This window comes from Heterodontus francisci, chromosome 33 (genome assembly GCF_036365525.1).
Source record: "Heterodontus francisci isolate sHetFra1 chromosome 33, sHetFra1.hap1, whole genome shotgun sequence".
Taxonomy (NCBI): Eukaryota; Metazoa; Chordata; class Chondrichthyes; order Heterodontiformes; family Heterodontidae; genus Heterodontus; species Heterodontus francisci.
In genome coordinates this window covers 25,080,801-25,099,349 of record NC_090403.1, presented here as the reverse complement: position 1 = coordinate 25,099,349, position 18,549 = coordinate 25,080,801, and the positions used below count along the sequence as shown (strand labels likewise).

At 42.0% G+C, this 18,549-nt stretch overlaps 1 protein-coding gene across 1 annotated transcript in view; it reads right to left on the bottom strand.

Moving 5' to 3' along the window:
- Positions 1–8,648: 8,648 nt before the first annotated feature.
- LOC137348060 (myosin light chain kinase, smooth muscle-like) overlaps positions 8,649–18,549 on the bottom strand; it is a 128,888-nt gene continuing 118,987 nt past the window's right edge. The window contains 3 exon segments of the mRNA XM_068013186.1: positions 8,649–12,188; positions 13,869–14,006; positions 15,298–15,394. Of these exon segments, the coding sequence (XP_067869287.1) occupies positions 11,962–12,188; positions 13,869–14,006; positions 15,298–15,394 (462 nt within the window). The 3' untranslated portion in view covers positions 8,649–11,961.

Here is an 18,549-nt window from a genome sequence, read left to right as displayed (position 1 = left end):
GAGACCCAGCATCTTCACCCAGTGGAGCATTGCTTTGACTGTCCTCCGTCCTCCGAGGGGGATTGCCCACAGCTGACTCTGTCTCAGCCTTCTCCTCCTGCTCATGCGTGATGTGAGCTTCACCCCGTGCTCCCCTTTCTACTGTTCTTTGGGGCCCAACTGAGGTGAGTGTGTCTGTACTGATGGAATCTGCCAAGGTTTGATGTGACGGCACTGGTTCATTGAGTCTCCCCCCGTCGAGGGGGGACCATTGTACTTGTCCACTCGGAGAGACATGCCTATGCCAGCACTGGCCCTCTGAGGTCCCCGCTGCTCCATTGCTTCAGTGAAAGGCAAGCCCAGTCATGGCTGCCGTTTCCCATTTCAAAGGGCCTTCCATTACCGGGTCCTGCCTCCAGGCCACTCCTGGTGCCGCTAATTGGATGCCGAACTTGCCCCTGGGCCAATTAGGCCCTTTGCATTTCAAAATAGCGTCACATCAGCAACACTGGTGCAGTGCGCCGTCGGGTTCCCATCCCCGGAACGGCAATTCAGCCCCTGATATTCCAGCAGGTTATGGCACAGAGAAATGTCTGCAAATTTGGACAGGATATCATAGAAATATAAAGCAATTCATTGTTTGCTTCAATGATCAGAAATACCCGATCTCAATCATGCTGATATGGGCAGAAATGAGAGAGAGAGAGAGAGAGAGAGAAAAAGAGAGGGAGATAAAGAGAGAAATAGGGAGATAGAAAGAAACACAGAGAGAAATATAGAAAGAGAGAGAAGTATAGAAAGTGAGTGAAAGAAAGAAGGAAAGAAAGAAAAGAAAGAGAGACACAGAGAAAAAAGAGTGAGCTAAAGGAGGAGAGAGGGATACAGAAAACATCATGGAGAGAGAGAAAGGGAAGGAGAGAGAGATAGAGAGAGAAAGATACCTGTGTGGTAAATCTTGCCTCTGGCTAAAACCTACTAAGCCAATAATAGTTACACACTAACTGTCTCATGAGCTGCTGGATCACCATAGATGAGAGGCACTCGTGTTAAAAGTCTTCCATCAGCCTTACCCTCTAAAATACAGGCATAACTAATTTAGGTTTGATTTTGACCAATTCTATTTGTTATGACCTCTGTGAGCTTGTTAACATTAAAACATGAGATAGGAATTCCCCAGGCCAATTTAAAGAATTACCCAAGATTTCACATTTTAAGACTACTATAACAACTACACTAAAAATCCCTATTAACTAAACAGTACTTTGTAAGTATCTGATACTCCAAATTACAGAGAAAGGTATTTTCTTCACTTATTAAACAGAGAAAATCTCACACCACATTTATACGTTACACAGTCCTCCTTGATGCAAAATCTTTGCGACCAAAAGTCCCAAACAGACCTTTTCAAAGTCAATGTCCTCTTTGCTTAGTGCTTCCGAGCACTTTTGACCTGGATTTCTGTGACTATGACAATCTCTGGTCATCCTGTCAGTCTTCTCCTTTTCTGCAAACCCCAACTTTCAAATCAGTTTCAAGTCTTCACAGCCTTTTGCTGTATCAGTGTTCTGAGAATAGGTGTTCCCTCTCTTTCTCCCCCCTGAGGCTGCCACCACTGCTCGTTGTCTTCTGGTTTTCCTTACAGCCTGCAGATTTCTCAAAGCCTGTAGAATTTATCCAGCAACAAAAGGTCAATAGTCATTTTTTTTTTCAATATGCAGAGCCCACCAGTTTGGCCATAGTGAACCGCCTGGGCCGACCTTTGTTTCCAGGCGTAAGCAATTGTGATTTGCACATGCGTTTTCAGAGCCACTGGCTCCTTGTTTATGACCTAAGAGTCTGGGAAAGCGAAACCCATTGTCCATCAGATATTACAACCTTTCCTTCTCTGCTTTTCAGAAGGATCTTTGATCTGGGTTCCTTGTTGTCCTGGCAACCAAGATTCCTGCCTTGTCATTAAGCGGAGTTGATGTGAGGTCACATGACTTCTGACTCCATCTTGCACTACAATAAAATTCACAGTTTTTAATCATGCCACAAAGTCAAGCATTCATAACATATCAGATTTTAAAATTTAGAATCATCACTTGGACAAATGTGGATGAATTAAAGAAAGCCACCACGGTTAATGGCAAATCGTGTTTGCCTAACTTGATGAGGTAACAGAAAGGATTGATGAGGGTTACACAGTTGATGTGGTGTATATGGACTTCCAAAAGGTATTTGATAAAGTGCCACATAATAGGATTGCCAGCAAAGTGGGAGCCCTTGGATTAAAAGGGACAGTGGCAGCATGGATATGAAGTTGGCTAAGGGAGAGGAAATGTATACTAGTAGCGAACAGTTGTTTTTCAGACTGGTGGAAGGTATACAGTGGAGTTCCCCAGGGGTCAGTACTAGAACCACGGCACTTCTTGATATATATTCATGACCTAGATTTGGGTGTACACAACAGAATTTCAAAATTTGCAAATGAGACAAAATCTGGAAGTATGGTGAACTGTGTGGAGGAAGGTGATAGGATTCAAGAGAACATACACAGGCTGCTAGGATGGGTGGACACATGGCAGATGAAATTTAGTACAGAGAAGTGCACAGTGATACATCTTAGTCGGAAGAACGAAGAGAGGCACTGTAATCTAAAAGGTACAATTCTAAAGGGGGTACAGGGACAGAGAGACCTATGGGTAAGTGGGCACAAATTGTGGAAGATGGCAGGCAAGTTGAAAAAAGCATACAGAATCCTGGACTTTATAAATAAAGGCATAAAATACAAAAGGAAATTATGATGAACCTGTATAAAACACTGTTTCAGCCTCAACTGGAGTATTCTGTCTCAATCTGGGCACCACACTTCAGGGAGGATCTGAAGGCATTTATAGAGAGGGTGCAGAAAAGATTGATGAGAATGGTTCCAGGGATGAGGGACTTAGTTGCATGATCCACATTGCCTCCCAGTCAAGCACATCTTGATTTTAAAATTTTCATCCTTGTTTTCAAATCCCTCCATGGCCTCACCCTCCCTATCTATATAATGTCCTCCAGCCTCACAACCCTCTGAGGTATCTGTATGCATCTATTTCTGGTCCTTGAGAATCCCCAATTTTAATCACTCCAACATTGGTGAATGTGCCTTCAGTTGCCTCAGCCCCAAGCTCTGGGATTCCCTCCCTACACCCCTCTACCTTGCTTTCCCCCTTTGTAGAAACTCAGGGGTTAACAACTGTCATGTTTAATCTATTGTTACTGTACTACTTGAATGAACCTGTGCACGTTATGGCCTGTTGCAGTTTACACGAGGGTGCTATATTTTTAAAGTAGAATGCTTTAAAGAAATGATGCGGTTATACTTTGTATGTGTATCAATGTATTATATTAGGATTAAGTTATTAAGGTATAAACATCTTGTGTCTCGAATCATGTTGTTTTGTGAAATATATATTCGTATGCTGTACTAGAAAAATGGTGAAAGACGGTGGCCGGAATTTTACTGCCCTCCACCGAGCAGGCTTACGCAGGGCGGCAGCAGCGGGAAACGGCCTGTCCCAGGCCAATCAAGGCCCCTAAGTACTCAATTAACTGCCACGTAAGGGGCTCATCCCACTGCCTCTGGAATTTTACCCCCGGCAGCCGGGCGGTAAAGGCCCCAGGAGCATCGCTAGATAAAACCTGATGGCCTTACTGTGGGCTGTTTGGGGGGGTGGCTCATGATCATGCCTCATGGAGGGATCCTCCCCCTTGGCCCAACTGCCCCCACTGCACCACAATACCCCTCCTCCAACCACCCCACCTTGCCTTGTCGGGGCCTGGCCAATTTTTTGGGGCCTCTCCAGGGACAGTTACCATAGTTCCGGGGCCATCCTTCCTCTTGTTTCTGTTTGCTTCCAATTAAGGGCCTGGGGAGTGAAAACTCCTGGCGTGGCTCCCCAGGCCTGATGGAGGCAGGCTCGTCAATGACTTATCGGCCGGTGGGCAGGGCCTCCCACCTAACGTAAAATTCCAGCCCGTGTGTCTGCTTTAGCAATAATAGCAGAAGTGGCTATTGAGATGAGATAGGATGTCTGATGACTACCCCTCTTCATTTCAATTAAGACAGACTCAGAGTAATAATAACTGGTAGAGTTGCAGGCTTCATGGGGATGGAAATGGAAAGATATTCGGAGGCCGTTCATTACTGGAATGTTGATGGGGATATCAAACATTCCCCATTTTCTGACAATTACTTAGGCCATCAAACCATTTGTGGAGACCATGTATGAAAGGTGAGGTCATACCTGACCTCAAAAGGGTTAAATTGGAATATGACCCAATATGGAACGAAGAAACTCTCAAAGAAAAGAAAGGTGCTGAGAGACATTGGCACACACAGATTTAAAGAAGAGACCATACTGCAGTCAGCAGAACACTTCAAGAGAGAAGACTGCGCCACAGCAGCTCGGGAAGCAAGAACTGAGGACATTCTACACTCTGCAATGTAACTATTGTCGTTGGTTAAGTATTGCTTTGTAAATCCTTGCTGTGCTTAATAAACTCCCTGTCTTTATTTAAGAATGCCAGAGTCTGTATCTTGTGGGTCAAAGTCTAGTCATCATCCCCCACCCCCCGCTCCCCCTACAAACACACAAAACTCTTACACCTTTAAGACATTCCTTAAAACCTACCTCTTTGACCAAGCTTTTGGTCATCTGACTTAATATCTCCTAATGTGGCTCAGTGAGTTATTTTGCTTTATAATGCCTGTGAAGCACTTGAAACATTTTATTATGTTAAAGGTGCTATATAAATGTAAGTTGTTGTATTAAATTGGAGAGGCTGGGATTGTTCTCCTTAGGCAAAGTTGAGCAGATTTTGATTGTGTTCAAAATCATGAGGGGTCTCGCCATAGTAGATGGGGAGAAATTATTCCAGTTGGCAGAAGGATCAGGAACCAGAGGACACTGATTTATAGTAAATGGCAAAAGAACCAAAGGAAAAGCTTTTTTATGCAGTGAATGGTTACTATCTGAATGCCTGAAAGGATGGTGAAGGCAGATTTAATTGTAGCTTTCAAAAGGGAATTGGATAAACAGCTGAAGGGAAAGAAGTTGCAGGGCTACAGGGAAAGGGTGAGCGAGTGGGACTAGCTAAATTTCAGAGAGCTGGCATGGGTTCGGCCAGGCAAATGGCCTCCTTCTGTGCCATAACCATTCTATGATTCTATAGCAGCAACTCAAATTTCTTTCATATATTGAGAATCACCTTCACATTTGTGATTTTGCACGTGCCCAGACATGCACAAATCAACATTCTCGAACTATATAAACAGGCGACAAACAGCAAAAATACTTCCAAAGCCACATTCATTCATTTGAACAGTTAAAGATTTGCCCCAGTACTGAAGCTGTTTCTTATAAAGCATTGTATAATCTTGGCTATGGGGGAGTGATCTGTACACACTGCAAACCTGAATTGATATATGCAAGTGGAGCTGGAGTCGGTCGGTGAGTCGTCCACATCAGAAACCCAGTCAAGCCATGTGCATACACATGTGGTTGACACTATGGCTAATGTGCATGTGCAAAGCAGTGACATCACTAAAGGCACAAGTCATGACAACAATAGATTTGTGTAATAATGTCAGGTCACAGACCAGTTGAATCCAATTGGGTGCAATTAGCAGCCAGTCTTAGAAGCTCACAGAACTGCAGGAGATCAGGACAGAATGGATCTGCTCACTTACAAAAACAGCTAGGTTTGTCCTCATTAGTATCCCTGTCCTTGCGGAACCCTCAGGATTAATATTCATAACACATTAACATTCTTACTAGTGCTAAAATGCCAGCACTTACCTAGTACATTCAATTTAACTATTGCCTGCCATGCCACCAGTTAGGACTATTTGGATTTCCAATGTTAATCCCATCACTGATCTGTTCTACTCCCTTACCACCACAACATTATCCTTTCCTCACTTGTCAGTCAAAATGTTTATATGAAAAAATACTACTTTTATCCTTAGTAACTCACATTTCTGATATCCAAAACAAAATAAAAAGTAATTATTTCACAGAAGTGTGATTAAACTTATCCATTGAATTGTCTTGAATTAAATTGGTATATCATTAATATCATTATTAAAAGGCTTCAGCCTCTCAAAAGCCGGAGCTAGATATTTTTCCGAGTATTAGCTGTTAGCTGAATGTAGTTTGTGGGGTTTGATCATATGTGTACACCCAATTTCTGAGGATTAATTACTACCACTTATGCAGCTGAGTTGCTGATGTGTATATTTTTTCCTTTAGCTTCCAGCAGTTTAGGCTCAGTTGTTTTTCAAAATTATTTGAAGAAGTTATTCAGAAAAAGATGCATACCAGCATTTTATTGAGAACACAGAAGGATTATGTGAGTGAACTGGAGAAATTCTGATTACACACCTGTGGTAGCTTTTATTTTGCACTCTATAAACATCAGAAAGGATATAGCAGAGAGTGAGAAAGAGCTGTGTGCGGAGTGTCTTTCTACATTCTAATTTGAGTGTTTTATTAAATTTTGTAAGCAGACAAAACCTCTGACAGAATATAATAAATGGGGAAAGAGAAGCAGAGTGACAGAAGGGGGACCTTCAGTCTCTCAACACCTGCCCTTGAGAAAATAGGAGTGAGGGGCAGGTTGATGGCTTAATAAGGTGCATGACAAGAGAATGAGGGGGGAGGGGAGGATACAGGGTTGAATGGATGATTGAAAGGGAATATGCAATGGAAGAGGAGATGGTTTCAATAACTACTTTCCCAGTCACAACAGCCAAAAGCAACAAAAAGCATGATGGCAGCAGGAAGGGGGGCGGAGGGGGGAGAGCGAGAGAGAGAGCGCGAGACATCAACATGAAAACATCAGAGCTAGAGAAACTATATTCTCCAATTTACTGTGAGCAGCACCACAGGAAATCCATGAGTTGCATTCTGAACCTTATGGCTGTACAAACTACCCAAGTTGATCCAAAATTTCAATAGGAGTTGGCATACTTGGTACATAGTTTCATGCTGCACACTGACCAATTCTCAGCCTCATAACCTTCTTCAGTAGTTTGTCAGGCAAACCCCCCCACCTGCCAAGATTGAGGCACACAGGATTTCACCACACGAACATTAAAACTTAAAATTGCAAGCCCCTGATTGCAAATGTCTTTCCATAGTAACTAGCAGATTTGGAACAAGGAACAAAGGACCATGCCGTGACCCATTCAGCCAACAATGGACTTTTGATTACCAAACATTGAAGATGGGGGCAGCTAGCATTCCAGGTTGACTGCTAAGATAGCAAAATCCACAAACAGAAGAAGTGGCCAGACCAGTTTTAGTCACATGACTAGCTGGCTGTTGAAATTTGAACTTCCAACAAGGGATTGGAACTCAGAAGGCTGAAAGTTCCTGACCCCTGGTTTGAGAAGACCTCTCTCCTGTCTACTCAGATTTCAGGGAATTGAATCTTGTGAAAACATGTGAACCTTAAAGAGAGAAAAGTCTATGTGAACAAGGTTTAAGAATAATGGTCCCCAACAAAAAGCAAGACTATCTACAATCAAGTAAGCTTGACGCACAGTAGACAAGAAACTCTTATGAAATTGCCTCAAACCCCTCTCCACTATACTTTCCTCTCCTCTTTTCTGTCCCTATTTGCATGCGTGTATCGCATGTGCATGCTAGCGTGGGCGTGTCGTATATCTGTAGGCATGAACCGTATTAGAGTTTAAGATTTAATAAAATTTCATCTTTCTTCTTTAAACCTCAGAAGGTCTGTGTGAATTGGTTTCTTTGTCTTATAATTGGAAAGCTATGAACAAGGATTCACAAAGGGGGAAGCTCAAAACAGTGTTTAAAATAAAACCCTGTTACAATAAGACCAGGTGAAGACAGCAAAAGACCCCAAGACACCTTTCTCACCTGAACATAACAAGTTTTAGAAATAGTGGTGCATTTTCCTTCACTTCGAATACAAGTATTTTGGGAAATTGGCCTGTCACCTCAAGACCGGAAAGTAAATCCAGTCCAGACTTCAATGCTGGAAATCTCTCCCATCAGTTTCAAGGATCCTCCATGAGGGAAGGTTAGAAGTTACTGCTGGGCAGAAACCCACAATAATTCAGGATGAATTGGAATTAAATTGTTAGTACAATTCATGGAAGGTAATAGAATCTGTGATGGGAGAAAGAAGAATGTCACACTTGCGTAGGTTCTTCACATTAATGGTGCAGTGCAGGCGCAGGGAGCAGCTAACCCATGATACACCAAAACCCCCAAATTGATGCTGGCAACTGCAACCAATAAGTGGGAAAAATTTCCATTCTCTCCTTTACAACCAACCAATGTGGAAATATCTCTTTCATCTCCAAAATAGGTAGTCTTCAGTTACACTGATGTGTATTTGTTATGATCTCCATTACCAGGTAAGTTGGTCTCAGCTCTCAACTATTGGGCATGGTGCTGGTGCGGGGTACAGATTACTGTTTGCAAGAACTACCAGCTAACACTTCAATGGTTATACTGGGGGCTCTAACAGATGTGCAAAAAATTTTAAACCAATAAATCAATATTTAGCATACCCAGACTACTGATCTCTTTTGAACAGTCCTATGTCACCTGTACTTTGACCAGATCAGCTCCAATGCAGCTGGAATACCATGTTGACTGGCCGTATTATAATTCCAATTTTTATTACAAATATACAAATACATGTTGTGACACAGGTTGTTTCAGTAATGTTACTTGATGTTTTATGAACAATAGCAATCAGATCTGAATGACCGTTTGATGCAATACACAATTACAACCCATTGAAGTATTAGAAAATTACAGCAGAGCAAGAAAGGATACAAAACATCCCCTCTTGTATTCACCCATAATCCTAGCTCATGAATGTCCTGCTTGATGATGGAATCAGCCTGTGAATATCAGTGACTCCCATTCTAATCAAAAATTGCATGTACCTTTTTTTAAAATGTAATTTTCAATTGAGGAATTAATACAATTAAAATTCACACATGAAATGCTCTGAACTGAATGATCAGATATCACAATTGACCAGATAAAAACCCAGATTGGCATCCCTCATTCCTTGATAGAGATTCCGTCTTCATAAAACTATTATACATCACAAGACTCAAGTCCAAACCATGTATTCACCCAAGCCATTCCTTGATTGGCGAGACCAGCCCTAGTCTCTATGAATGTTATGATGATGCTTCTTAAACCTAAACTGGCAATGGATTGTTTTAATGAGAAGGAATGTGGGAGGTCCTTCTAACACACTCACGGAAGTAGAAAGGCTCATTCTTATACAAATGTGTGGAGTTTTTAAACCAGTGGTTTACAGATACCTTGCTACCCACTCTTCGATTCTTCCCTTCTAATCCCTCCCAGAGTAAGACATTGCAATATTACCCAGCACCTCAAAGCCTAACATGATTAGATTTATCTTGATGTCAAGCATATCAATGTTTTTCACCAGCCACAATCCCCAGTTCTATCATTCAATATGGCCTAATATAATGTTCAGGTGAAGAAAGCCCATTGAACTTCATCCTGCCAGCATACCAACCCTTGTTCCAAAGCACCATTTTTACAATAATACTAAATAAAAACAAAAATATTTGTGATGTTGGCCACAGTCATTTGATGAATGTTGCTTTCTCTTAAACATATGTACAGACTTAATAAAGTTGCTCTACAGAACCAATTGTGGCTAGTCCCTGCAATTACACTGACAGTTGGTGTGACAAAACTGAATGGGAAATGTTTGCACAGCAATTTTGGATGTCGATACAAAATTGTATCCAAAAACTGAGACACAAGGAAATAAAGCATGGCCAGTAAGCGTGTGCCCTACAGAAGATTGTCAATAATAGAGATATTAAAATTTAATATTCCAACATTCTAATATTCAGTGGTACTTTCATAAGATAATTAGGAAGCACATTGGATTAATGATGAGCAGGTTGCCCTAACCTGAGAGACCACCACTACCACAGTATCAGATCTCTATTGGTCAGGTACAGTTGTTTTTCACAATCACATTAGGTGGTTTTAATGCATTTTTCACGCTCACTGTAAAGGGTGCATTATACAGAATCCATTTTATAATGTTCAGATATTATTGAGGGAGTCATACAATGTTGATTATACCAGAAACGTAGTACATTGGTGGATATTCGGTGCTATCATTATTCACATTTTCTGAAAAAAAAATCTATAATGAAGTTGTTACAAGGATTATTTTCATGTTGAAAACATGTGATTTCTTAACTAAAGCACGTGGAGAATTCTTCATTGTGAAATACTGGTTAATCCTCTTCTAGGCAGAGTTTAAAGTAATGGTTGAAGTTCGCAATTTCATTTTAATTGAGATTTAATTAAATTAAAAAGCACAGATTTCATTACCAGAAATGTGTTGCACCTCAAAAGAGAAAGATTACAGATGTCCTGCAAAAAATTAGGGGTTGGGGGTGGTGGAAATAGGACACACAAAAAGGCTTACAGGAACAGTGATCATTCCAATACAAGAGATCTGGAATTAAATCATGAAAAAAAGCGATACTGGGTAGTTGCATTGTGTATATGGCACCAAGGTTTGATTCAGGGACATGGTGATATGCAGGATATTAGAAAAAGCCCCAACAACTGTATGACTTCTCTACACTAACAAAGTTCTCTACGGTGAGGGATATAGAAAGAGTAATCGCCTCACTTCAATTTTGAAGTGGTGCCTACTGCTGGTCTTTTCCTTGCAGTATGCTCCAGTATACTATACTTACTAAGTATTGATGGTAGAAGATTTAGAACTCAAATTCTAATTGCTCAAAAACTGATTGGTTGTCTACTATCTAATGTTTGTGCTGGTGCAGGAAGTGACAGAGTTTAATCAGACCCACAGAATGTATCTCAGTACATGGTTGAGGTGGTGATGATGTCACTGTGGACTGGAAGTTCCAGTACTTTCTATGGTAAACTAGTATTATTCTCACAATTTTCTCACTGTTCTTGGACAAGATTTCCCTGCAAGTTTATCCCCCTTTCTTTATGCGGCTGAAATGACACCCCTGTAGTTTAGAGGGTAGGTACACAGAATGCCAGCTATAGGCAGCTGCCAACAAGGGACCATCGGGCACTACTCTGGCTTGCTGGGTCTTGCCTCGACCCCTGCTGAGTGCCTCTCAGCTCATCTTAGCTGAGATCAGGAATAAAGCTCCTTGCGACTCGCACCTGGTTTAATCCACTCAATAAAATTACATCAAATTTAAAATTTGCACTTGCAAATGGCTAATCCTATTTTTAAGACACATTTTCAAAAGCACCATCATGACCGGTGATATTCAGCTACACATGAAATTAAAATCACTGAAGCACTTTGCCTCAGTTACGCTATCTTTACACAATAATAGTTTACAGCTTTTTTGTGCTTAACTGCTAGAAGTGTGGCTCCAAGACATTTAACCAAATAGCTTTTTCCAGCAAATCAAATGCAAAAAGGCAATATGACACATCAACAACTGGAATTGTCTCATCACCAAGAAATAAGGCAAGTGAAATGGTTCAAAGTCTCTAAAATAGTGGAAGTCTTCATTCAGTATAAATGATTTTGTGCTTGAGATTAGAGACCTCTTTAAAGTCAGTCTTCATTAGTGACTATTCATTCAACAAGGATTAAGAACTCAATACCCAGGAGAGGTGCGACTTCAATACTCTGAACTCTTCAGTTTCTGCATAGTACATCCTCCTCTAATGATGTGAGAGACCAGAATCGTCAGTATTGATCAGTGTCTTCCCTAATGATTTTCAGGAGCTTCTCATCTAAGAATGATTACAATAATAGAATTTGACTACTCATTTCCATCACTTGTCAGATCAATGTTCCTCACTGAATTTGCTTGATGTCTCTACCTCCATTGCGATATTGAGGTTTGAGTTCCAGGTCGTAAATATACTGACCATTTGTCAGCTCTTTTCCATGTTTCTACCTACGTTGGATCACATCCAATGGGTAAACTGTCAGTGTGGCCGAACAAGTCTGCTCCCCCAATGTGTTCATCGCCTTGCATGTATAATGCCCAGAGTCCTCTTGAGTAAGGTTAGTAATAATTAGTGAGCAGCTCCCATCCTCCTGATAGTTGATCTGGAAGTGTGATGACTCAGTAATTGGATCCTCATTTTTATACCAAATCACTTCAGGGTCAGGGTAACCTGAGTCAGGGTAGAAAGAGGCACAGAATAACAAAAGCCCTTAAAAGGAACTCTTTCCCCAGAACATTATTTTGCAGATAAAGTAAAAGGTAAGGATTTAGTTTCAATCAGCGACCTTGGAAGTACAAATTGCCTTAGGACTCCCTGTAGAAACATTGATGCTTCCCCTAACCGAGCAGGTATAAAACTAGGTCAAACCGATTCTGTGCTCAGAGTATTGACTGGGATGATAAATTATGTAGTTCAAGAGAAAAATGGAAGAACTTGCATTTATATAACACCTTATGTCTCACAGAAACATCCCAAAGCACTTCGCACCAACTAATTCCTCTTGAAGTGCACTGACTTATGCAGGCAACGGGCCAGCCATTTTGTGCACAGCAAGACTATAAACAACAATTGGAATTTTCAGTCATACTGGTCAGGGTGAGGGGGGGGGGGGGTGGAATGACACCGATCATCTAGGAGAATTCACTGCCGTTTTACTATATTATTGTTATAGGTGGGGAACAAGTGGCAACAGGAATGATGGGAAGCTTCAGGACAAGTGTACTTCCCCTTCAAATCACCAAACCACCAATTCTTCACCTTGCTCCTGACTCCCCAAAGCCTGTCCACCATCTACAAGGCACAAACCAGAAGTGTGATGGAATACTCTCCACTTGCACAGATGAGTGCGGCTCCAACACTCAGGAAGCTCAACACCATCCAGGACAAAGCAGCCCGCTTGATTGACACCCTATCCTCCACTTTAAACATTCACTCCCTTCACCACTGATGCACAGTGGCAGCAGTGTGTACCATATACAAGATACTGCAGCAACTCACCATGCCTCCTTCGACAGCACCTTCCAAACCCGCGACCTCTTCCTCCTAGAAGCAGGACAAGGGCAGCAGACACATGGGAACACCACCATCTGTAACTTCCCCTCCAAGTCACACACCATCCTGACTTGGAACTATAATCGCCATTTCTTCACACACGTGATCAAAATCCTAGAACTCCCTCCCTAACAGCACTGTGGGTATACCTGCACCAGTTGGACTGCAGCAGTTCATCGCCACTTTCTCAAGGGCAATTAGGGGTGGGCAATAAATGCTGACCTTGCCAGTGATGCCACATCCCATGAAATGAATATTTAAAAAATCTAATTGACTGAGGCAGTTTGACACCTCAGAAAATATGAAATGAATTATTGATTAAAAGAAATGAAATCATCAAATTTATAAACAGACGAAAAGTGGACACTTCTGCTGTATGGGGAAGAGATCGAGGGATGGGGGGCACATCTAGAAATACAGCCCAGTATCCATGGTGCTACAAAATAGACACAAAAGCTTGTGCACAAAATGGTTGTCCTACATTATAACAGTGACTACGTTTGAAAAATACTCAGCTATGAAATGCTTTGGGACATCCAGAGGTCATGAAAGGTGCTATATAAAGGCAAGTTCTTTCTTTATATGTAAAGTGTCACACAGGGTGACAATCATCTTTAATTCTTCAAACTGTAAAACATGTCGAAAAAAAGGTGTTGGAAGTCTAATTCTGTAGAAAACAGATAGTGTATGCTGGCAGCGCCCATACAAGGCATAGATTATGGTGCTCAGCAGCAAACAAAGCACTGCCTAGGATTTAATCCCTAATTAAGATTGACTAATACTTTGAGCAGTGCTCACCTTCAATGTGACACTGTAGACAGGACGCGCTGCCTTCCACTTCCTCCAAGTCCTCCAAGACTTGGCTGAAAAATGGTTTCTTCTGAATTTGCTCATCCAGGGAAGAGAGCACCTCCTTTTGCAGAGCTGGACTCAAAGCTGGGAAGTGTAAAAATGAAGAACATGATAGACCTCACACAATGTACAACCACAGCCAAGAATTACAATGTACACCTGTTTGCATTTGATGGCGAGAGATAGGTGTAATAATCTTCTCATTACAATTTCTATGGTAGTTACTTGGTCAGCGCAGAAAACAAGTTACCACTGCCGAGGTGGGTGACTGGTGAGCGATCAGGAGCTGAATCTCTGGCCAATTGTCTACTTCCCAGCCCAGGGGCAACATGACCATATTGTGGCTTCCCTACTGGCGGAAATCAGCTAACGTGACACAGAGCAGGTATCAATCACTCCCGTACGCCTTAGAGCTACGCAGTTGGTAAATGTGTTGAGTGGTTTACAGGAACAGTCCTATTCTGATCGTTATTGATAAACCTAGGGGTAAGACATCAGCAAGAAGGAAAACAGCTGAAGAGAAGACAAGGCGAGATTAGGTATCAAGAGTATAAGATTATAAAAGGAAGAATGCGGTACAGGATTGTTTTGGCCATTTAAATGTCATGAACTTCTGACTCTTTGGCTAATGGAAAACTCAGCCTTTAAATTAACCACAAATGGACTTCTGTCTGCTGCTGAAGAACAGAAAAAACAGGAAAGATCGTGACTATAACACTGCAACAAAAAGAGGACAGAGGAAGCTGATTTTACCTGAAAACTCTATAAAAAGGAGGATGAATATTGCTGTTGGGAGGAGGGGCAACATGAAGGAAACAAGGAAGAATCACTTTGGTAGAAACCCATGACCCTCCCCATTATAATGGTCTGGTCAATCCACGCTTTTAGCCATGTTTTCAGCTGAGATTACTATTTAGAGCCGTTGGTTATTATTATTCAACAATCGAATAAAGTGTTTAGCAATCTTAGTAACACTTTCTGTGGATGTTGTCTCTGCTCAAGGATAGAGCTTCTATTAGGGTTATTTCTCAAAATATAGGAACAGATTAACAACAACAATTCGACAGAAGTGAAGACTGAGGAGGATAGATATTTGTCACTTTTCACCAGTTATCCTGAATGATCAATTATGAGTGACCTTTGATTGTGTAAAAGAAATTTCTTTCAGAGTGTAACAAGGGCATAGAATGCTTTGCCATGAGTGGCTCTTGAGGCAGACCATCATTCAAAAGGAACTTGGATACATATTTGAAATACAAATGGCTTGGGAAAAGTAAAGGAATTAGTTTAAATAGCTCCACTGAAGAGTCAACAGCTCCACAGTTGTAATGGGCTGATGGCAGTTCTTTCTATGAAGAGAAACTCAATGGCATACCATTTTTGTCCTGAGATGTGGGTGTAGATTCTGCATTATCCTGTTTGTTTAATGGAAGGGCTAGTCTCTTGAGAGCAAGAAGTGCCTTCCCTGCTTTCTAAAATGAAAAGAAATACACATTTAAAACTTTCTCTTCAAAATAAATTATCACAGAAGAACAGGCACCTCCGAGAGCTAGAAAAACAGAATCATAGTATCACATTTTTTAAAATTCATACATGGGATGTGGGCGTCACTGGCTAGGCCAGCATTTATTGCCCATGCCTAATTGCCCTCTAGAAGGTGGTGGTGAGCCACCTTCTTGAACCACTGCAGTCCATGTGAGGTAGGTACACCCACAGTGCTGTTAGGAAGGGAGTTCCAGCATTTTTACCCAGCGACAGCGAAGGAACGGCAATATAGTTCCAAGTCAGGATGTTGTGCGACTTGGAAGGGAACTTGCAGGTGGTGGTGTTCCCATGCAACTGCTGCCCTCGTCCTTCTAGGTGGTAGAGGTTGTGGGTTTGGAAGGTACTGTCCAAGGAGCCTTGGTGCGTTGCTGCAGTGCATCTTGTAGATGGTACACACTGCTGCCACTGTGCGTCAGTGGTGGTGGAGTGAATATTTGTGGATGGGGTGTCAATCAAGTGGGCTGCTTTGTCCTGGATGGTGTCGAGCTTCTTGAGTGTTGTTGGAGCTGCACCGATCCAGGCGTGGAGAGTATTCCATCACACTCCTGACTTGTGCCTTGTAGATGGTGGACAGGCTTTGGGGAGTCAGCAGGCAAGTTACTCGCCACAGGATTCCTAGCCTCTGACCTGCTCATATAGCCACAGTATTTATACGGATACTCCAGTTCAGTTTCTGGTCAATGGTAACCCCTGGATGTTGATAGTGGGGGGATTCAGCAATCAATGCCATTGAATGAAGGGGAGATGGTCATATTCTCTTATTTGAGATGGTCATTGCCTGGCAATTGTGTGGCGTGAATGTTACTTGCCACTTATCAGCCCAAGCCTGGATATTGCCCAGGTCTTGCTGCATGTGAACACAGACTGCTTCAATATTTGGAGTCGTGAATGGCGCTGAACATTGTGCAATCAGCGAACAACCCCACTTCAGACCTTAATGACTGAAGGAAGGTCATTGATGAAGCAGTTGAAGATTGTTGGGCTTAGGACTCCGAGGAACTCCCGTAGTGATGTCCTGGAGCTGAGATGATTGACCTCCAACAAGCACAACTATCTTCCTTTGAGTTGGGTATGACTCCAACCAGTGGAGAGTTTTCTCTGATTCCCATTGACTTCCGTTTTGCTGGGGCTCCTTGATGCCATACGCTGTCAAATGCTGCCTTGATGTCAAGGGCAGTCACTCTCACCTCACCTCAGGAGTTCAGCTCTTTTGTCCATGTTTGAACCAAGGCTGAAATGAGGCCAGGAGCTGATTGGCCCTGACGGAACCCAAACTGAGTGTCACCGAGCAGTTTATTGCTAAGCAAGTGCCACTTGATAGCACTGTTGATGACAACTTCCATCACTTAAATGAGATCGGGAGTAGATTGATTGGGCGGTAATTGGCCAGGTTGGACTTGCCCTGCTTTTTGTGTACAGAACATACCTGGGCAATTTTGCACATTGCCGGGTAGATGCCAGTGTTGTAGCTGTACTGGAGCAGCTTGGCTAGGGGTGCGGCAAGTTCTGGAGCACAGGTCTTCAGTACTATTGCCAGAATGTTGTCAGGGCCCATAGCCTTTGCAGTATCCAGTGTCTTCAGTCATTTCTTGATGTCACATGAAGTGAATCGAATTGGCTGAAGACTGATATCTGTGATGCTGGGGACTTCAGGAGGAGACAGAGATAGATCATCAACTTGGCACTTCTGACCACGGTTGTTGAAAATGCTTCAGCCTCATCTTTTGCACAGGAGACATAGCACAGGAGATGGCCATTTGGCCTATTGTGCCTGTGTCGGCTTACTGAAAGCGCTACTAATTGCTCACTTCCTGCTCTTTCCCCATAACTCTGCAAATTTTTCCTTTGGAAGTATATATCCAATTCTCTTTTGAAATTTACTATTGAATCTGCTTCCACCACCTTTTCAGACAGTACATTCTAGATCATAACTGAGGAAAAAAAAAATTCTCTATCTCCTCCTCTAGATCCTTTGCCAGTTATCTTAAATCTGTGTCCTCTGGTTATCCACTGTCCTGCCTATCTACTCTATCAATACCACTCTTAATTTTGATTATCTCCATTAAATTAAAATACAATCATAAAATTACACAGCAAATAATATTGGATAATCAGTCAAAGCATGTGATGAATTAAGAAAGGCTCTTCAGATTGAACCCAAAAATCTTTAGAAACAGGACAAAGCCAGTAAGGGTTTCTTCTGACTCCATCTACATACCATATTCCTTAATCCCTGCTCACTGCAGAAATACAGGCCCTGGATTCCCATAGGTGTTGGCCCAATCTCCTGTCATAATTCAGGTGGAACACTGCCCCCCCCTCCCCACCTCACCAACCCGAGAAACAGGCCTTTTACATCTTTTACTTGGGTTCCACCATTGTCTTGGCACAGTAATGGCAAGAGATCAGGACAATCCCTGCAAAAATTCAGGCCCATATCTTTTAATTGCCTCAATTCTCATTGGACATCTCGATCAATGTCCTTTTCTGGCAACCTGCTGCACATTTCTTATATCTTTTGGATGGTGAAGATCTCCCCAACTTGCCTCCTTATTTCTCATTTTTAAACTTGTATCCTCTGCCTTTTTGAACCCGTCACTGCAGTTTATAAATTTCCTTCATTAATTTAGTGAAAACTTAATTTAGGTCACATCAAAATCTCTTTTACAAAGAAAATAAGCCCGACTTCCTTCACCTTTTCCCACCACTTCAATTTCTGATTCCCAGAATAGTTCCCCGTGTTGCCCTGACTTTATTACAATTCATCATTTCATTAAAGCACAGAAACAGGCCATTTTGGCACAACAGCTCAGTGCCAGTGTTTGTGCTCAAATCCAATCTCCTCCCACCTTACTTCATTACACTGTGTCAACAAATCTTATTCCTTTCTCCCTCATGTGCTTATTTAGCTTCCCCTCAAATGAATCTGTGCTATTTGCCTCAACTACTCCATGTGGTAGAGAGAGTTCCACATTCTCATCACTCTGGTTACAGAAGTTCCTCTTGAATTCCTTATTGGATTTATTAGTGACTATCTTATATTTATGGTTCCTACTTTGGGACACTCCCACAAGTGGAAACA